This window comes from Cylas formicarius, unplaced genomic scaffold (assembly GCF_029955315.1).
Source record: "Cylas formicarius isolate icCylForm1 unplaced genomic scaffold, icCylForm1.1 PGA_scaffold_9__14_contigs__length_23061073, whole genome shotgun sequence".
In the NCBI taxonomy this organism is placed as follows: domain Eukaryota; kingdom Metazoa; phylum Arthropoda; class Insecta; order Coleoptera; family Brentidae; genus Cylas; species Cylas formicarius.
Genome location: NW_026844365.1, coordinates 11,081,489 through 11,096,642, shown reverse-complemented (window position 1 = coordinate 11,096,642; position 15,154 = coordinate 11,081,489). Strand labels below are relative to the sequence as shown.

Here is a 15,154-nt window from a genome sequence, read left to right as displayed (position 1 = left end):
AATATAAATCTTATCGCTGATTTGGTACACAGTAATTTAAAAGTAAGCTGATTGCTCTCCTCAAATAGTAAGTAGGGTATCTCCCTTTTTTTTAAGTACATGGTTTTTATAACCCATTTTTGAGCCCCCTGAAACCCCAGCATATGTGTCCCACATCACTAATCCATGGTTCATTATGGACTCCATTAGTGAAAAGTATACCTTTTTTTCTGATTTTTCTAGTTGCATAATTAGTATGAATGTTAACAGTTCATCAATTAGTATGCCCAGATATTTTGTAAAAAAATTTCTTTCAAAATAGTTGTTACACTTACCGTCTACGTCTTGCTCGCAGTAGGATTCATGAAGTCTTAGTTTCTGAATATTGGTAGGCAGAGATTTATTTTATGTTTTCTGATATCTTTATTATAAAATTATTGTTAAAAGTTTTGTAAGGTTCCTTAGGTAACAATAAAACTACTTAAACTAGAAAATGACATTTCCCAACAATATATCGATACAGTTCGTCGTAAAGAAACGGATCTTTATTTGTAGCAACGACAAAAAAATTAAAACACAATAAATACTTGTGCAACGGGCAAAATAAATTAAAATAAAAAGAAAGCAAGTGTATGTAAACAGAAATGAACTCGTTTGCAGGTAAGGAACAAATCAAATGTGTAAACCAACGATCAAAAACGATATGATTGATGGAGACATGAGAACAATTTAACCGAATTTAAAGTATTATCTGCCTCCTTAATATTTTAACTTATAGAACTGGCTAAAGAGTCGATTGTTTATTTTAATCGGAGAATTTTTTCTTTATTAGCAATTAGCAAATCTGGTAGCGGAATGTTGGATGCCTGATAGCAAAAACAACGTTTGAATATCTGTATTCTGCGTTTCGGAACAATGATTTTCTTGTTATTTAACTAATTCGGAATGGGTGCACGAATTTTTCGCTCGAAATGAATTGCATTACCTTGGAATTTATTGCTTATTGTTTTTGATTGACCGATGACGTGCAGGAATTTAACAAAACAACTAAAACAAAGAATAGTTAAAAGCATGATGTATAGTTTGTTTGTTTTAGAAATGTACAATGGTCGATCTATTGTGCAAAAGTTTAATAAACGCCATTTTAGTTACGAGTGCGATAATTTTAAAAGCAAGGTTCATAGCCAAAATCCATAATTAATTAGTAAGCAGGTATGATTTTTAATGATATTTAAAGTGTTCGTAAGAAATTCTACGTTTTGAATTGCGCATTTAACTGAATTTGAACCTTCATTTTTACAATATTTTTAACATGGACGATCTCAAAAGTAGGTTTATCACTATCGTATAATGTATTAACCAAAAGGAATAATTTTATATTATTCAGGTTCAGCTATTCAAATTTATGTGTAAGTGCTATGGCAAGCACAGCTATTAAATTCGGATTAAAATAATTCTAGCGATTTTTTTTAGATGCTTTATATTTGTTTAATACTTTGGAAAACGCGTCTTAAGAAATAAAAATATAGAAATCTACTAGGAAATACAAGTATCTACTTGTAATCATAGTTATTATTACTTATACGCGGTGTGTTACACTCGATCTTCGATATTTTTTTTTGTTACGTTGATACACATGTCCATGGCTCACAATTTCAGCCAGTTTGCAAGTTTACCTTTTTTTTGTGCGACAGAAACGTACAAATTTGAACAATGAATTTACATAAACGTTTGTGTAAAAAATGGGATACAATGCTGCAAAATAACTGAAACGCCGACAACGGCATATGGCGAGGAAAAAAAATGTTGATAAGTGGTACAAGGTGTTTCAAGATGGCCGAGAAGACGCCGATGACGAAGCTCGCTCTGAACGCCCCAGCTTAATTTTGAAACTGCTTAATTTTGAACAAAATGACCGTCGCTCAATGATAATCATGAAATGCTCAAAAAAGTCATAACTGGTCAATCATGGGTATATGGTTATGACGTCGAAACCAAAGCCCAGTCGTTCCAATGGAAGAACCCATAATCGCCAACAGCGAAAAAAGCACGTCAAGTTCGATCAAATCTCAAGGGTTTGCTTACTGTTTTCGTTGATTGTCGTGGCGTAGTACATCGAGAGTTCCTATCACAAGGTTGCACGGTTAATAAACAGTATTACCTTGAAGTTATGCTTCGTTTGCGGGAAGCAATGCGAAGAAAACGTGTAGAATTGTGGGAAACTTTTTGGTCAAAAACAAAAACCACCATATTCACCGCATATGACCCCCTGCGACTTTTTCCTGTTCCCAAGAAAGAAAAAGAAGAAAAAATCGCTGTAAGAACTAAAGGCAATACTTTGAAGGGGACAACATTAATTTTGTTATATAAATAAATACTTTTTGATAAAACTCCGACGCTATTAAGATCCAAACGGAAACCGGCCGCCTGGAAACGTCTCAAGGCAAAGAATTTAGGAGGACTCCCGTAAATGTTTCTTTTTCTTTTGTCTTCTAAATTTACCCCGGGTCAGGACCGGCAAATGCCCGCGTCGCGATAGCTATTTTTGACGCGGGGGCCGCACGGCTTCGCCGCTCCTCTTCGTCGGATTAAATTTAAAAAAATAACAAATAAATAGAAAAATGCAATTCGTTTTAATAAAGGCTACAGGAATATTGAAGAAAAGTTGTGGATAGAAGTAAGCGGTACTAATGGCATCAAACTAACATGAACTGTATAATGCCGAAAAAAACAAGATTGCTTTCGAAAAATCAGCAGCAGGGAGACATTGTTTTTCTATCGTGCTCCTGTGTGCCACTACGGAGCTTTCGCAAAATCGATGCGATTTTATTGTTTTTCTATCGTGCTCCTGTAGACCACTACGAAACTTTCTCAAAATTGATACGATTTTATTGTTCATACACCCTGTATGAAGTGTTTTTCATGTTTCGCCGAACTTCAAAGTTACGGCAAAATTTGTTAAATACTAAAATTTGTAAATCAGATTATCGCATCTTTAGCAGTTTTTCATTTATCCCCAATAATTTACTCACAAAAACGGAAATGTTTAGGATGTTTTAGATATTTTTGCCGGTAAACGACACACCCTGTAAATAATTCAAATAAAGTTCGAAATAGAGCTTATAGCCCTGGATCTCCCACGTTTCCTGGTACATGATTTTTTCCATTAGAGTAAATGGTTTCCGATAAAATACTTGATTTCTGAAACCATGCAGTACGCGGTAATAGTAAATAACGACATCGCGTCTAGGTTGAGGGCGAGAAATGGTGATTTTCATTTGGATTTTTTCGAATATCTCGAACAGCGTATGTGTATGTATGTATATATATATATATATATATATATATATATATATATATATATATATATATATATATATATATATATATATATATATATATATATATATATATATATATATATATGCCCTGTACAACAGGTGAAAACGTTATATACAAGAGTTTTAGCTGTTTATGCGGGCTATATCGCCATGTAAAATGAACTGACATCCAAAGTCTTTCAGTTAGGACGCATTTTTCAGTTTTTTTGAATTTGCGGTGCACCCTGTGCGTTTTTGAAAAATTTTCGGGAATAAAATTTTATGGAGCCGAATCTTGCTAAAAATGAAGTCGATAGCTTCCACTTTCAAACACTTATCGTGTTTCACGTCCAAAAAACAGTCGAAAATCGAAAAAAAAAATATCGCCATCATCGCCATTTTCAAACATCTTGTGCATCTAGTGGAATGTAAAAAGGAGACAAAAATTGAGCCGCCTAGTTCAAATGCCTCGAGAGTTATTGAACTAAAATCCGTGACACAGATAACGGAGAAAAGGAGAAACAGAACAGGGAAAAAAAGGTTAAGAATACATATTATACCCTATAGTATGTGTGTGGTATATATTATGTGGTCTACAATGATTTATAGTTTTTGGATATATGAAACAGAAATCTCCTTCCCAAGTTAAAGAAATACAGTTGATGATGGAAAACGCTTAAGAGGATTAAAATCGTTTAAATCGACAGAAGCACACACGTTTTAGTTAGTAATTAGTTAGTTCTAAGGATTTTAGTAAAAGTAAAAATTCGTAAAAGTATTTGTAGCAACATATAAAATTCCTGTCGTCTCAGATTTAAATCCGAACTGGAGCAGAACGAGTGTGGTCGTAGCCGCATCGCATTTTGTTATTGCGACGGGCCAGGGTTTTGTTTTTGTCGGGTGTTGTCGCGCTGCGACATTGTTTTTTCCATAAAGTGGCCTCGCAAGATAATCTCGACGTCGTCGATAACGCGAATATCGCCTATGAATCGTTTTTCCAAGCGAGGGCAGCGACGGGTTTTGTCCTTTGGAGAGACTCGGTTCGGAGGAGCGATTGTAGCTTTTTCGGGGCAATAAAATAATAAATATTCATTACGTTTAAACCATAATTGACTTATGACCCTTTAAAGCTCTCATTATAAAAGTTTTCCCTACGTTACATCTCGCATATTGTATTTATTTAATTATGATCGTCGCACGCAGACAGAAAATTTGTATAGCGAATTGGACATTTATAAAACAGACAAATTGCTTGATGACACCAGATCTCATAACGATATTAAACCCAAATCAAATAATGACTTCTTTGGTTGTTTCAAAATCTGTTGTTGTCAATGCAATGGGCGTTTTTATAAAATAAACAAAAAAGGCACTAGTAAAGTAAACGCATTTGTAAGCAACGTGCCATACCGCCTACGCGGGGACCTTACTCCGCCCTAGACAACCTTGAACTTTACCTGTTATTTCTTATCGAGTGCGCACCCTTCGAATAAGGGATAAAGTTAAAGCCTTGCCAAAATTGTGGAAAAAAGTCTCTATCCCGTGTTTTGCGAATTCGTCTACCCAGGTCTTAAAGGATTATATGCGATCTAATCATCATTCCTCTAACTGGTTTATTTAAATAACTCCAATGTGTTGCATAACAACTTTTATACCTGTTATGTGAACATGACGAACTTTTCTAAGAGAGAATTTTTTAATTTTTGACTTGTAAACAAAACAAATTGTAATTTAAATTTTAGAAAAAAATGTACAAACACGTTCTCGGAACTTTTTCAATCTTTTTTCGAATTGCCCCTGTTATTACCTTTTCAATGTTGTACAGTAAGTTTTCTTCGTAGTTTCAAACATTTCTTACGTTGGGAGTGTAATCTTCGATTTATTAGACGTCTTATTGCTTTTTACAGTTTATATGGAATGTAAAGCTAGTCACTATGATTTTTTCAAATACACACTTTTACACTGACAATTTCTAACTATATTAGATCATGAAGTTGGTTCGCGAAAAAATCTGGCTGGTGTAATGTCCCACTTTGATTTCAACTACTCCTCAAACGAATTCTTTAATTAATTTACAAAGTTAGCCACGAAATAGGAGTTGTTCTCATTTTCATTAAAAAACAAGGTTATGTTCTTATTACAAATACCGTAGAAGGTAATTATACTTAGCATCATATATCAATAAACAAATTTTTGTTAAATTACTTAGGGATATTCGCCCATAGAAGTGCCATATTTTAGTGTACAAACTTTTAGTAAATACAAACAGAAAAATTTGTACACTGGGTTAAGTAACTTTCTCCTTCAACTAAATAACGATTGTTATGAATCAAAACAACGAAAGCAGCCAAACATAACCTAAATACTATGGGTTGGTTCAATTCGACGTTGAATCATTAAATGACATTTTTGAGACGTTTATGGTAATGTAAATTCGGACTCTTCAGTATTTTATGGCAACCACTCGTATTTTAAGCGCAATGTTACCAAACTAGTGAATGAAAGTTCATAATTAATTCACATTTATGAATGGCTCGCTACCAGCTCTATAAAATCAATAAAATCTGTAAAAACTTTGTTATCTGTGAATTCCATAAAATATTTGTAAAATCATAACGTATTTCGTTGGAGTTTGGAGCACATTCTAATTAAAGCATGTTTTAATAATAAACAAATTAAAATATTAAAAAGGCCAATATACAATAACGAAATAATTATTATAACATTTACTAAATGCCTTAAACATGCCATTTTCTATAAAACAAATTTTTAATCAAACCAATAGAGATAAATAATGTTAACTTAAGGGGTGGCGTAAATATATTTTTAATTAAACCCGGTCAAATTCGTCAAATTATTAGAAAACCCATAAAATGTCTGTAAAATCTGTTAAATCTGAAGTCCATCATTAAATCTTTGTGAAATCTGTGACATCGGGTGTGCAAGTTTTAGATGGTGATTTACTCCTCGCTTTTTTACCTATACCGTTTAATGTTTTTCGTATTTTGTCGATGTAGATTTTAACGTAAATTCGAGTTTAATCGGACAATAAATACAAACAGATAAGCATATACCCCTAAAATCGCCGAATTCATTGTTTAGGGTCGCGGTCACAAGTGCGGCGGCGAATTTTTATCCGCGATGACGGAATGTTCAGAAATAAACACGCTTTGCACTGGTTTCCGAGATCTCGTACCGTCTAGAAAAAAAAAACAAATACCGCGGACGTCACCTCCAACGTTGGCTGCGATAATATGCATCGAGTTTTACGAATTTACGCCTTTTACCGCATAAATGTGCAAGTACTTTCAAAACATTTGCGAGAAATAGAAAATTGTACCAGCAGATTTTCGCCACATGTTATTTATGAAAAAACAAAACGTGTCTAGTTGTAGTGTACGTGGGCCGATATTGCGTTAGTCGTTAATTATCAAACTATGGCAATATTAAATGGGTTAATCAAAACGGCAATAAGGAAATGCATATTTTGCGAAAATAAACATAAGCATAAAATTCTATATTCCGCAAGAGTTTATCCATTCCCATAAGTCTCTCGCTTTTACGTGATATTCATTACATTATTTATTATTACATCCTATATACAGGACGTCCCAATGGGTAATTTGCCGATCCGTTATGGAAAGACTATAAGTATCAACTTTCTAATTTTTTATGACACATCTTATATATGTATATTTTCTTTTTTTAGATTCTCCGGAAAATTCTAGACATATTTCATGTATATTGTCCTATATCTAAATTTCAGCGATATCTAAAATTTTATGTCGAAAATAACGTTTGCACACCAAATAATATCTACAAATTTGTCCCATACGGTATCCTTTAAAATTTTACTTCACTAAATTACCCAGCAGAAAATGACCTGTTGAACAAAGTCACTTAGTGACTTCGATTACACAGGTCTACAGTGATTTGGCTGTTTGAAAGCTGTTTGCTAATTTGTATATATTTGGGAGTCCTATCATTTTTTTATAGCGCTCTATAACTTAAAAATGTAATTTTATTGATATGCATGAATATTTTGTTCCATCTTACGCATGATTTTAAAACGAATGGATTTTTATGAAATTATTACTACATTTCTCTGCAAAGCAACAATGATGTTCCTAATGGAATAGCGACAGCCTAGGAATCACTGTGATGATTATTATTTTTCTTCGTGTAATGTTTAAGGATTCAACAGAAAAAATAATCTGGACTATTCGACCAGTCCTTCATGAACCAGACGTACCGACACCTACCTCCCCAAACAAAAACTAGAAAACGTCATATGGTCAGAATCAGAGGAATCTAATTCCGATCCAGACGACTCGATAATGGAGGACTACTGCTGGATGTTCAAACGGGATATGCCCGTAACAACACACAGCGGAATGTCCGGACCACGCAGCTTTCTGGCGAAAGGCTTCACTCAAAAAAGTCTGAGTAATTTTTTTTTTCGATTTTTCTAACTAGGATTCCACCTTTTTACTGAATAAAAACTTAATTTCTTTTAGAAATACCGTTTTTTTTCTTACGTGATATAAATAAATGCATATAATTTTTGCAAATCAGCCTACCAAAATTATATATTATATAAAATCAATTTTCAAAATAAAAACATCTGTCAAAAAGTTTAATTTTGTAGATCTGTGTTAATAATGCAGAAGTTTCAAAAACAAACAAAAATTAAAATAATAAAAAAAAATGGGGAAAATCTTTCTTTTTATAGTGAAAACCACCTATTTTTAAAAGCCAATCTTTGTACTAAGGAACATTTATAGTTTTCGAGTGTCACAGATTCGTATGTTTTTGTCAGTTGAAATATAAAAAATATTATCAATCGCAGTGCCGGTACGCTTAAATGATGATACACATCAAGATTCACGGTCAATGTCACAAAGTTTTAATCAGAACATACGATACGTTTGCTATTCGTCATGCGCAAATACAGAAACCATCATATGCAGCTACATTATAATATGTTGCACTATGTTTTATATCGTTTTATGAAACCACAAAGTAAAAATCGATAAATTTAAATTTGTTATTTGTTTTCATCAACTTGAGTTATCAAATTTATTAGAGACATTTGCACAAGTCTTTTTCGCAAACGTCAACGACGTCGTTCGTGACTTATTTAATTTTGGGACGCCCTATATATTATATGGACGAACGTCACGGAGTTATATTGATGAGTCGCGCATCGATTAAAAAATATTATTAATAATTTGTTTACGTAAAAATGGAGGTGATCGATAACGCGAGGAATGTTATCGATTTTGTGCGTATAATTAATTGCCTCGTAAAACCCAAAATTTTTGGTCGGTTGGAATAAGTCATTTTATTTGTTTGTTTATTGGGTATTTGGATTTTTTCGCAAAACAATTTCAAATTATAAACGCGGGTCATGTTCATTTCCACAATACGCTCGGTTTGTATGCAGATCTGTCGCATTTGAATAACCAAGATGGCGCAGATGCGTATTGTGAAACTAACGGTAGAAACTAGATCGGTTTCGGATAATTCCCACATGACAAAACCTATTCAACTCTCTATATAACGTTCGTGTCGCCGAAGGCGACCTAAAAACAAACGAAACGCCGTTATACAGGGTGTTCAAGCTTATATTGGCGCTATATGATGTCCTAAACCGTATTACCGAGTTTGATTTTCAACATAATTTTTAGCCCGAGATTCGATGTCGATATCGGTTTTAGGCTACATATTCAGTCGGAGATCAAGCAGCACGTTACCATAAAATAAGCGAAACCTGCGAACTTTTTTTTGGGTCGCCCGGTGGATGTGAAACGACTTCGCTTTTTGTTTGCTCAGGTTAAATGCCTACATAATAAGTCCTCGATTTATCATAATTTTCTTTTGGTGAGAGTCGCGGCTGCGTATATATCGGACGTCACGAAGTCCCGAATCAAAACATATTCGGTTAGATTATAAAGATTTTGTCAATTTTGTCCATTCGAATTAACGTGCAATAAAAAGGGAACTTGGAGTGAGTCCCTATATTCCGAAAGAAAATTTTTTTTTCGCAATTACGGCGATGCAATAAAGTAAAAACGAGATAAACGGTTCAAAAAAACTTAAATTTTTCCGTGTTGCTGCAAAATGTTTTTATAAGAGCATTTCCATAGGTATAGTACGACCAAAAATATAGTGCTTTTACTGCTTTGGCGTTTTATTTTACAGTACCTTAACCGCAGACCTTCGTAGGTAAAAATCATCCAGAGATATGTTTATTTTGCATTAAGTAGGTCTTGCCTGAGATGGACCGCAACGAATACTTGTAGAAACTCGTATTTTCGAAAACTTTCAAATATGGAGACCGTGGAATAAAGCATATGTTCGCCTGTTGGAAAACAACGCAGAATTTGAAGACGAAGTGGAGATGGTAGTCGAACCTAATGACAATTTAGAAGACGACCTACCTCAGCAAATAAAAAAACTGATCCATTTGTCTTCGGATGTTAAACAAATTGTTTTGAATGTTTATTATTGTATAAGAAATTAAGAAGGGGAAGTATTTCTATAAGTCCTATAAGGGCCTGCGGTTTTGGAGTAATAAACCGTAGGAAAAGTTAATCACGGGGTCGGTTGTAAAAGCACTCTATTTCTGATGCAAGTATATAGCCGTTTTTAATAAGCTCAAATTGGTCTCTTCCGGTCGAGGGATGATGGAAAGCGCATACACCGTAATTCCTTATACTTCTAATTCCCCTTGTAATTAGTTGGAATTCCTTCCGAGTTCTTTCATATTATACAGGATGTTCAATTTTCGGTGCTGCTCTACTTTTTTTAATTCTTGTAAAATTATATAAACAGATCTTTGAATAGCACCTCTAGTTTTGGTTAGAGTAACTGAGCTACGAGGAAAAATTCAAGATACTGCCCTGCTATACATATATACACTCAGATACGGAGCGTCGCCAGATCTGAATGTTTCTAAACTTTTCTATGTCGCATGATGTCACAGAACCCGCAGATCCCAATCATTAACTGGGACGCACTATCGATACAACAACAAGACAAAAAAAAGCGTTTCAACGACGTACAGGTACATCGCATTTAATTTAAAACATGTCAGCATACGTAATAAGCAATAACCATAATTGAGTCAAAAACACAGCCGCTAATTGTTTATTAGATACACGACGACGATAACACCAAAAAAATGGGCAATTTCAAATAATTCTTTGGACGCAAAAAAATTGTACATGCACTCCGGGTATTCTGGGCCAATTTTAACTTTAACGTTGACGGTATGGGCGAAAAAATAACCTCAAATCCCACCGAGCGTAAGTAAATTATTTAATCAAACACATCAGCGACATCGGAATAATCCGGGGGAAACTGGATTAGCGGAATTTTCTCATTCAAAATGGCCGAATTTAAAAACTGGATACGTTATACATATCTAGATAGAAACGCACAAAGAAGAAAACTTCGACCAAAACCTTTGTTATTGTTTTTTAAAGCCGCACCTTCGTACAGCGATCCAACGAGAGATTTATTGCGTGATAGGCAAATAATATTCGGCAATCCCCGAAATGACGGTTAATGCGAGAGGCGATCCCGCACCCAGAACGCCGTTTCTTGAAATTAAAATGGCAACGCTCGCCGACGAAGTTCACGCGACGTACAAAAACGTTAAAGTTTACCGACTATTCGCACCTCTTTTGTAATTACACCCTTACGTCATACTATTGAAACAACGGCGGCCACGTTAAAATGGTAGGTAAGGTGCAAAAGAAAACACAGCAGATTGAATCCAAATTTGCTAGAACAGTTCATTAATAATGCCAGTGTATGCGGAGCCTCTAGTCAAATACTGAAGTATTTTCGTGAAAATGAACTTTTAAATTTGGCATGTACCTTCCCATTATTACTTTGCCATTTATGCAGCATCCAAAATGTCTGGGCACTGTGTAGGTGCCAAAGCTTTTATGAAGACAATGGAGCAGTGAACGTGGCCTATGGCGTGACTTACGCTATTGCCGAATAACATCATCAAAAGCTTTTGAAGTATCAATTTGCTAAACCGGCGAAGGAAGTTTAGTGAAGGCCATTATTGGTTTCCTGCTTTTGAAGCATCACCTGATGCCTATAATGATGACATAGTTGTGGAAATAAAATGTCCATCTTCAATAAAAACTGTTCCCAGTTACGTGAAAAATGTTGCTGTACAAAACAGGTATTTAACGCGGATACAGCTTCAAAAGCTTTTAATGAACAGAAGTGGTGTGTTTTGTGTTGTCGAGCCTTCATTTGAAGAAAATAATAAAGTAAAATTAATTCCTATCATGGATACTTTTTAAAGCCTATAATCGAAAAAGAAATGTGCGAATATTTGTTAAGTTTAATTTTTTTATATATATTTAATTAGGTTAACAGATTGCTAAAAATCAACAAAAAGCAATAAGTGAAACCATAATGTACTTTGAATATTTAAGAATATTATAGTAGCTTTTTGTAAGCAGGTAGCTTGTTAAATCAAAAAATCGTCAAAAAATATTATTACTAGAGATAGGTAGCGTTTCCTATCTTGTTTGAAACATCAGCTTTTAACTATTTTTGATATAAAATACAGAATTTATAATAAATATTACAATATTACAGTAATACAGAGTTTCCTTGTTTTCTTAAACATTAATGTTATGTTAATAAAATACAAAAATTTTGTGTTTGACCTCGTTTTTAACTGTCCTTGTGTATGTACAATTTATAATAAAGTGCAACTAAAATATTAATTTAATATGAATGCAAGCATGAGGTCTTAACATTTCAATGAGAATTGTAATTTTTGCTTCTAGAGCTCTTTAAACTGCTGCTGCATTTGAAGCTTAGAATCACCAAATCATGTTATGTCGACGCGTTTGGCGTTTTGTGGAACAAAATGGAAACTAGCAAAATAAAGGCAGAACCCAAAATAGTTATGGTCTGTTCATAGATATAACATACAATGCAACAAGATTATTACCTTAATTAATAATTAATATTTAATAATTAATAATTACAAATTAATAATTAATCAATAAATTAATTAATAATTTCCTTAATTAATAATAATAATCTTGTTGCATTGTATGTTAATGACCCTTGGATAATCCGTTCAAAAGCAATTGGTCACTTTCTTCTATCTATGAACAGACCATACTATTTTCGAAACGTGTTAGTACCGGCAACACCGCCTACGTTTTAAACAGAACCAACGAGTACCTTATTCCACCGTGGGTAGCGTTGAACTTTGTGGAATAACAAATAGTATATTATGCAACAAGTGTGGTAAACGGCATTTGAGGCACGAATTTAAAAGTTTACCAAACTATACTTTTTCTGCGACCTTCAATTTTTGAGTACATTTTTGCAAAATGACACGGTAAAATGACACTTTCCGCACGTTAGATCAGTGTATAATTAGAAATTTTACAGAAGAGAGCAGAAAAAAAATTGTGCTTAATGCCTTGATACTGCTTCAACATACTTTACTAGCAACACCAAAAATGTTAATAATTAGCACTAATAAAAAAAAACATTAATTTCTATTTCGATTTTTTTGTATCTTATTTTTTTTCCCCCGTGACGTACTTTTTTAATTTTTTCGGGTATTTGCGTAATAGTCCTTTATTAGTTTGTCGGGATTTCATTGTTGTCGCTCTTTTTGCGTTTATTGCCACAATGGATATCACATAACAAGGGGATACAATAAAAAAAATACAACCCGAATGAATGAAACCGACGGCCTCTAATAAATTAATGCTTATAAAAAAAATCTCCTTGACAACAGCCGGCAACGTTGTGCCCGGGCAATTTAAGTTCCTCTATATCCCGATAATTGCCGTTTGTCCTTTCTTTTATTTGTCCGCTTTAAGAAAGCTTGCTGTCTGTTGGCAATTTAAAAATTTGACGAGACATCTGCGGAAAAAATATTAATCTGTTTGAGAAGCAAAATGTTTAATGTTTGCGTCCAGTGCCTTTACTGGATTTTTTACCGATTCGAGGGTGAGGTATTATCTTTTATCTCTTATTCTTTATATGTTAATTCTAGGAAAACTTAAGGTCGTCTGTCTGCTCTCCGTTACGAGTTTATTATGTATGGTGTGACACAGTACTGGTAAATCTTATTCGCGTTTTAGATAAAACTAAAGCGCAAAACGCTCGTCTGATAAACGAAGAACCGCTGAATCGCTAGCACGTGAAAGCAGGTCAAACGCGACGTCAAAATGTCAAAAAACTTAACCTCGCGCGGAGTGAAATCTCAAATCTGTCTGGTCGAAATACGGCGTCGTGCTTAAATACAAAGCAAACTTTGTGGGTACATTTCCACAACATAACGATTAAAAAAACCGACTATAATACGTTGTTTTTTTATAATCGTTTGGTAAAATATCACGGGCCGGACGACTGTAGAAATGCGCATTTTCTACGTAACCCAAACCGATCCCATAAAATTGCTATTTGTATACGACTCTTGCAACTTTTACCGCTTAGACGGTCAACTTTCGACCGTGATTGCGTCGGAAACCGCACTAAAATGCTCCAAAATTAGTCGGGAGCAAACGGTCGCTGGAATATAAGAGAACCTTGACGCAGACCGTACAACAATTCCACCTCTAATTTTTAATCGGGCTTGTTCCGTGTAGGTCGCCAATGGACGATAAATTTCCCTCTTAAAACGACGACATCACTAACATTAAAGTCAAACATCGCGAGAGAAATTCGGCAAGCGAATTTCTTCAATGGCAGCGAGAAAAACAAACCTAACCTCAAATTTTGCATAGGCAGCACAAAAAAGTAATGTCCGCCCACTTACCTTTCTATGAGAAGATCGGTGAGGTGTTTCTCAAAGTTGCTCAGCTGTTCCCTGGGGAAAGTCTCACTTTTCGCAATGAAACAGGCGAAGAACTTAACCGCGGCACATACTTCTTCCCTCATATTCGTTCGATTTTTACATCGATATTTATAAACTAGCCGAAACTGCCGAACTGCGTGCGTGAGGAATAATCTGCAAGAAAAACGGATTTTAGATTTTTCGTTGTCGCACCGTGTCCGTAAACCAGTACTCGACCAAAGTCAGTTTCTTCGGTTATGCTAGAAAAACTATGTCGCCCAACGAAAATTTTAATTCCAAAACGTGACGGGGTATGTGTGTTCGGCACGAAACGCCAACTTTCAAAATTGACTTGCGTCAAACGAATGTAATCCGTTAAACGCCGTTCATTAACGAAAAGTAGTATCTAGGTAAGACTCAAAGGTAAATCGAAATGGGCGGAAAACAAGCAATTCGCACGCGACCGTTCGAAAATGCAAACACATGCGCTTCGATTTTCAACGCCAACCAAAACAAAGAACCCAGCCTGTATATACATGCAGTGTGGCACGTCGGCGGCTGGGGCAAGTTTCTCTCTGGCTTTCTTTGTCTCTCGCCAAAGGCACGGCGTTTCCCATTAAAAACACCTTTCGTTTCTTTACTATTAAAATTGCCCTCGGGTTTTCTTAGAAAAGTTCTGGAAACCGATACGCGTTAAACGCACCGTGTCGCAACGCTGGGTAACGTTACTTCACCTCGTTGATGGAAAGTGTGACATATTTCGTTAAAGTTTGCACGTTCTACATACGTTTTCGATGAAATTTATGGCGAGATGCTTACCTTATCGTGGGAGAGGTGCAAAACGACGATCCAAGCGTGGGGAAATGTCTAAAAACTACAAAAAAAAAGTTTACCAGGCAGAAACACACGAGACACGTAAACACGAACTAAAAATAACGTCGCACACACACTGACTAGGCGGAACTGAATCACAAACTGACTCCTCGCAGTCCTTGCGCAGTTTGTCCGTCCA

General features: G+C 34.9%; 1 protein-coding gene across 1 annotated transcript in view; it reads right to left on the bottom strand.

Annotated features, from left to right (window-relative positions):
• The window catches only part of LOC132707197 (protein BTG1-like), a 62,489-nt gene extending 47,351 nt beyond the window's left edge, over window positions 1–15,138 (bottom strand). The window contains exons 1-2 of the mRNA XM_060678941.1: window positions 14,962–15,138; window positions 14,125–14,316 (exon numbers count right to left, since the gene is read on the bottom strand). Of these exons, the coding sequence (XP_060534924.1) occupies window positions 14,125–14,246 (122 nt within the window). The 5' untranslated portion in view covers window positions 14,247–14,316; window positions 14,962–15,138. The remainder of the gene's footprint in view (window positions 1–14,124; window positions 14,317–14,961) is intronic.
• Between the last annotated feature and the right edge of the window lie 16 nt (window positions 15,139–15,154).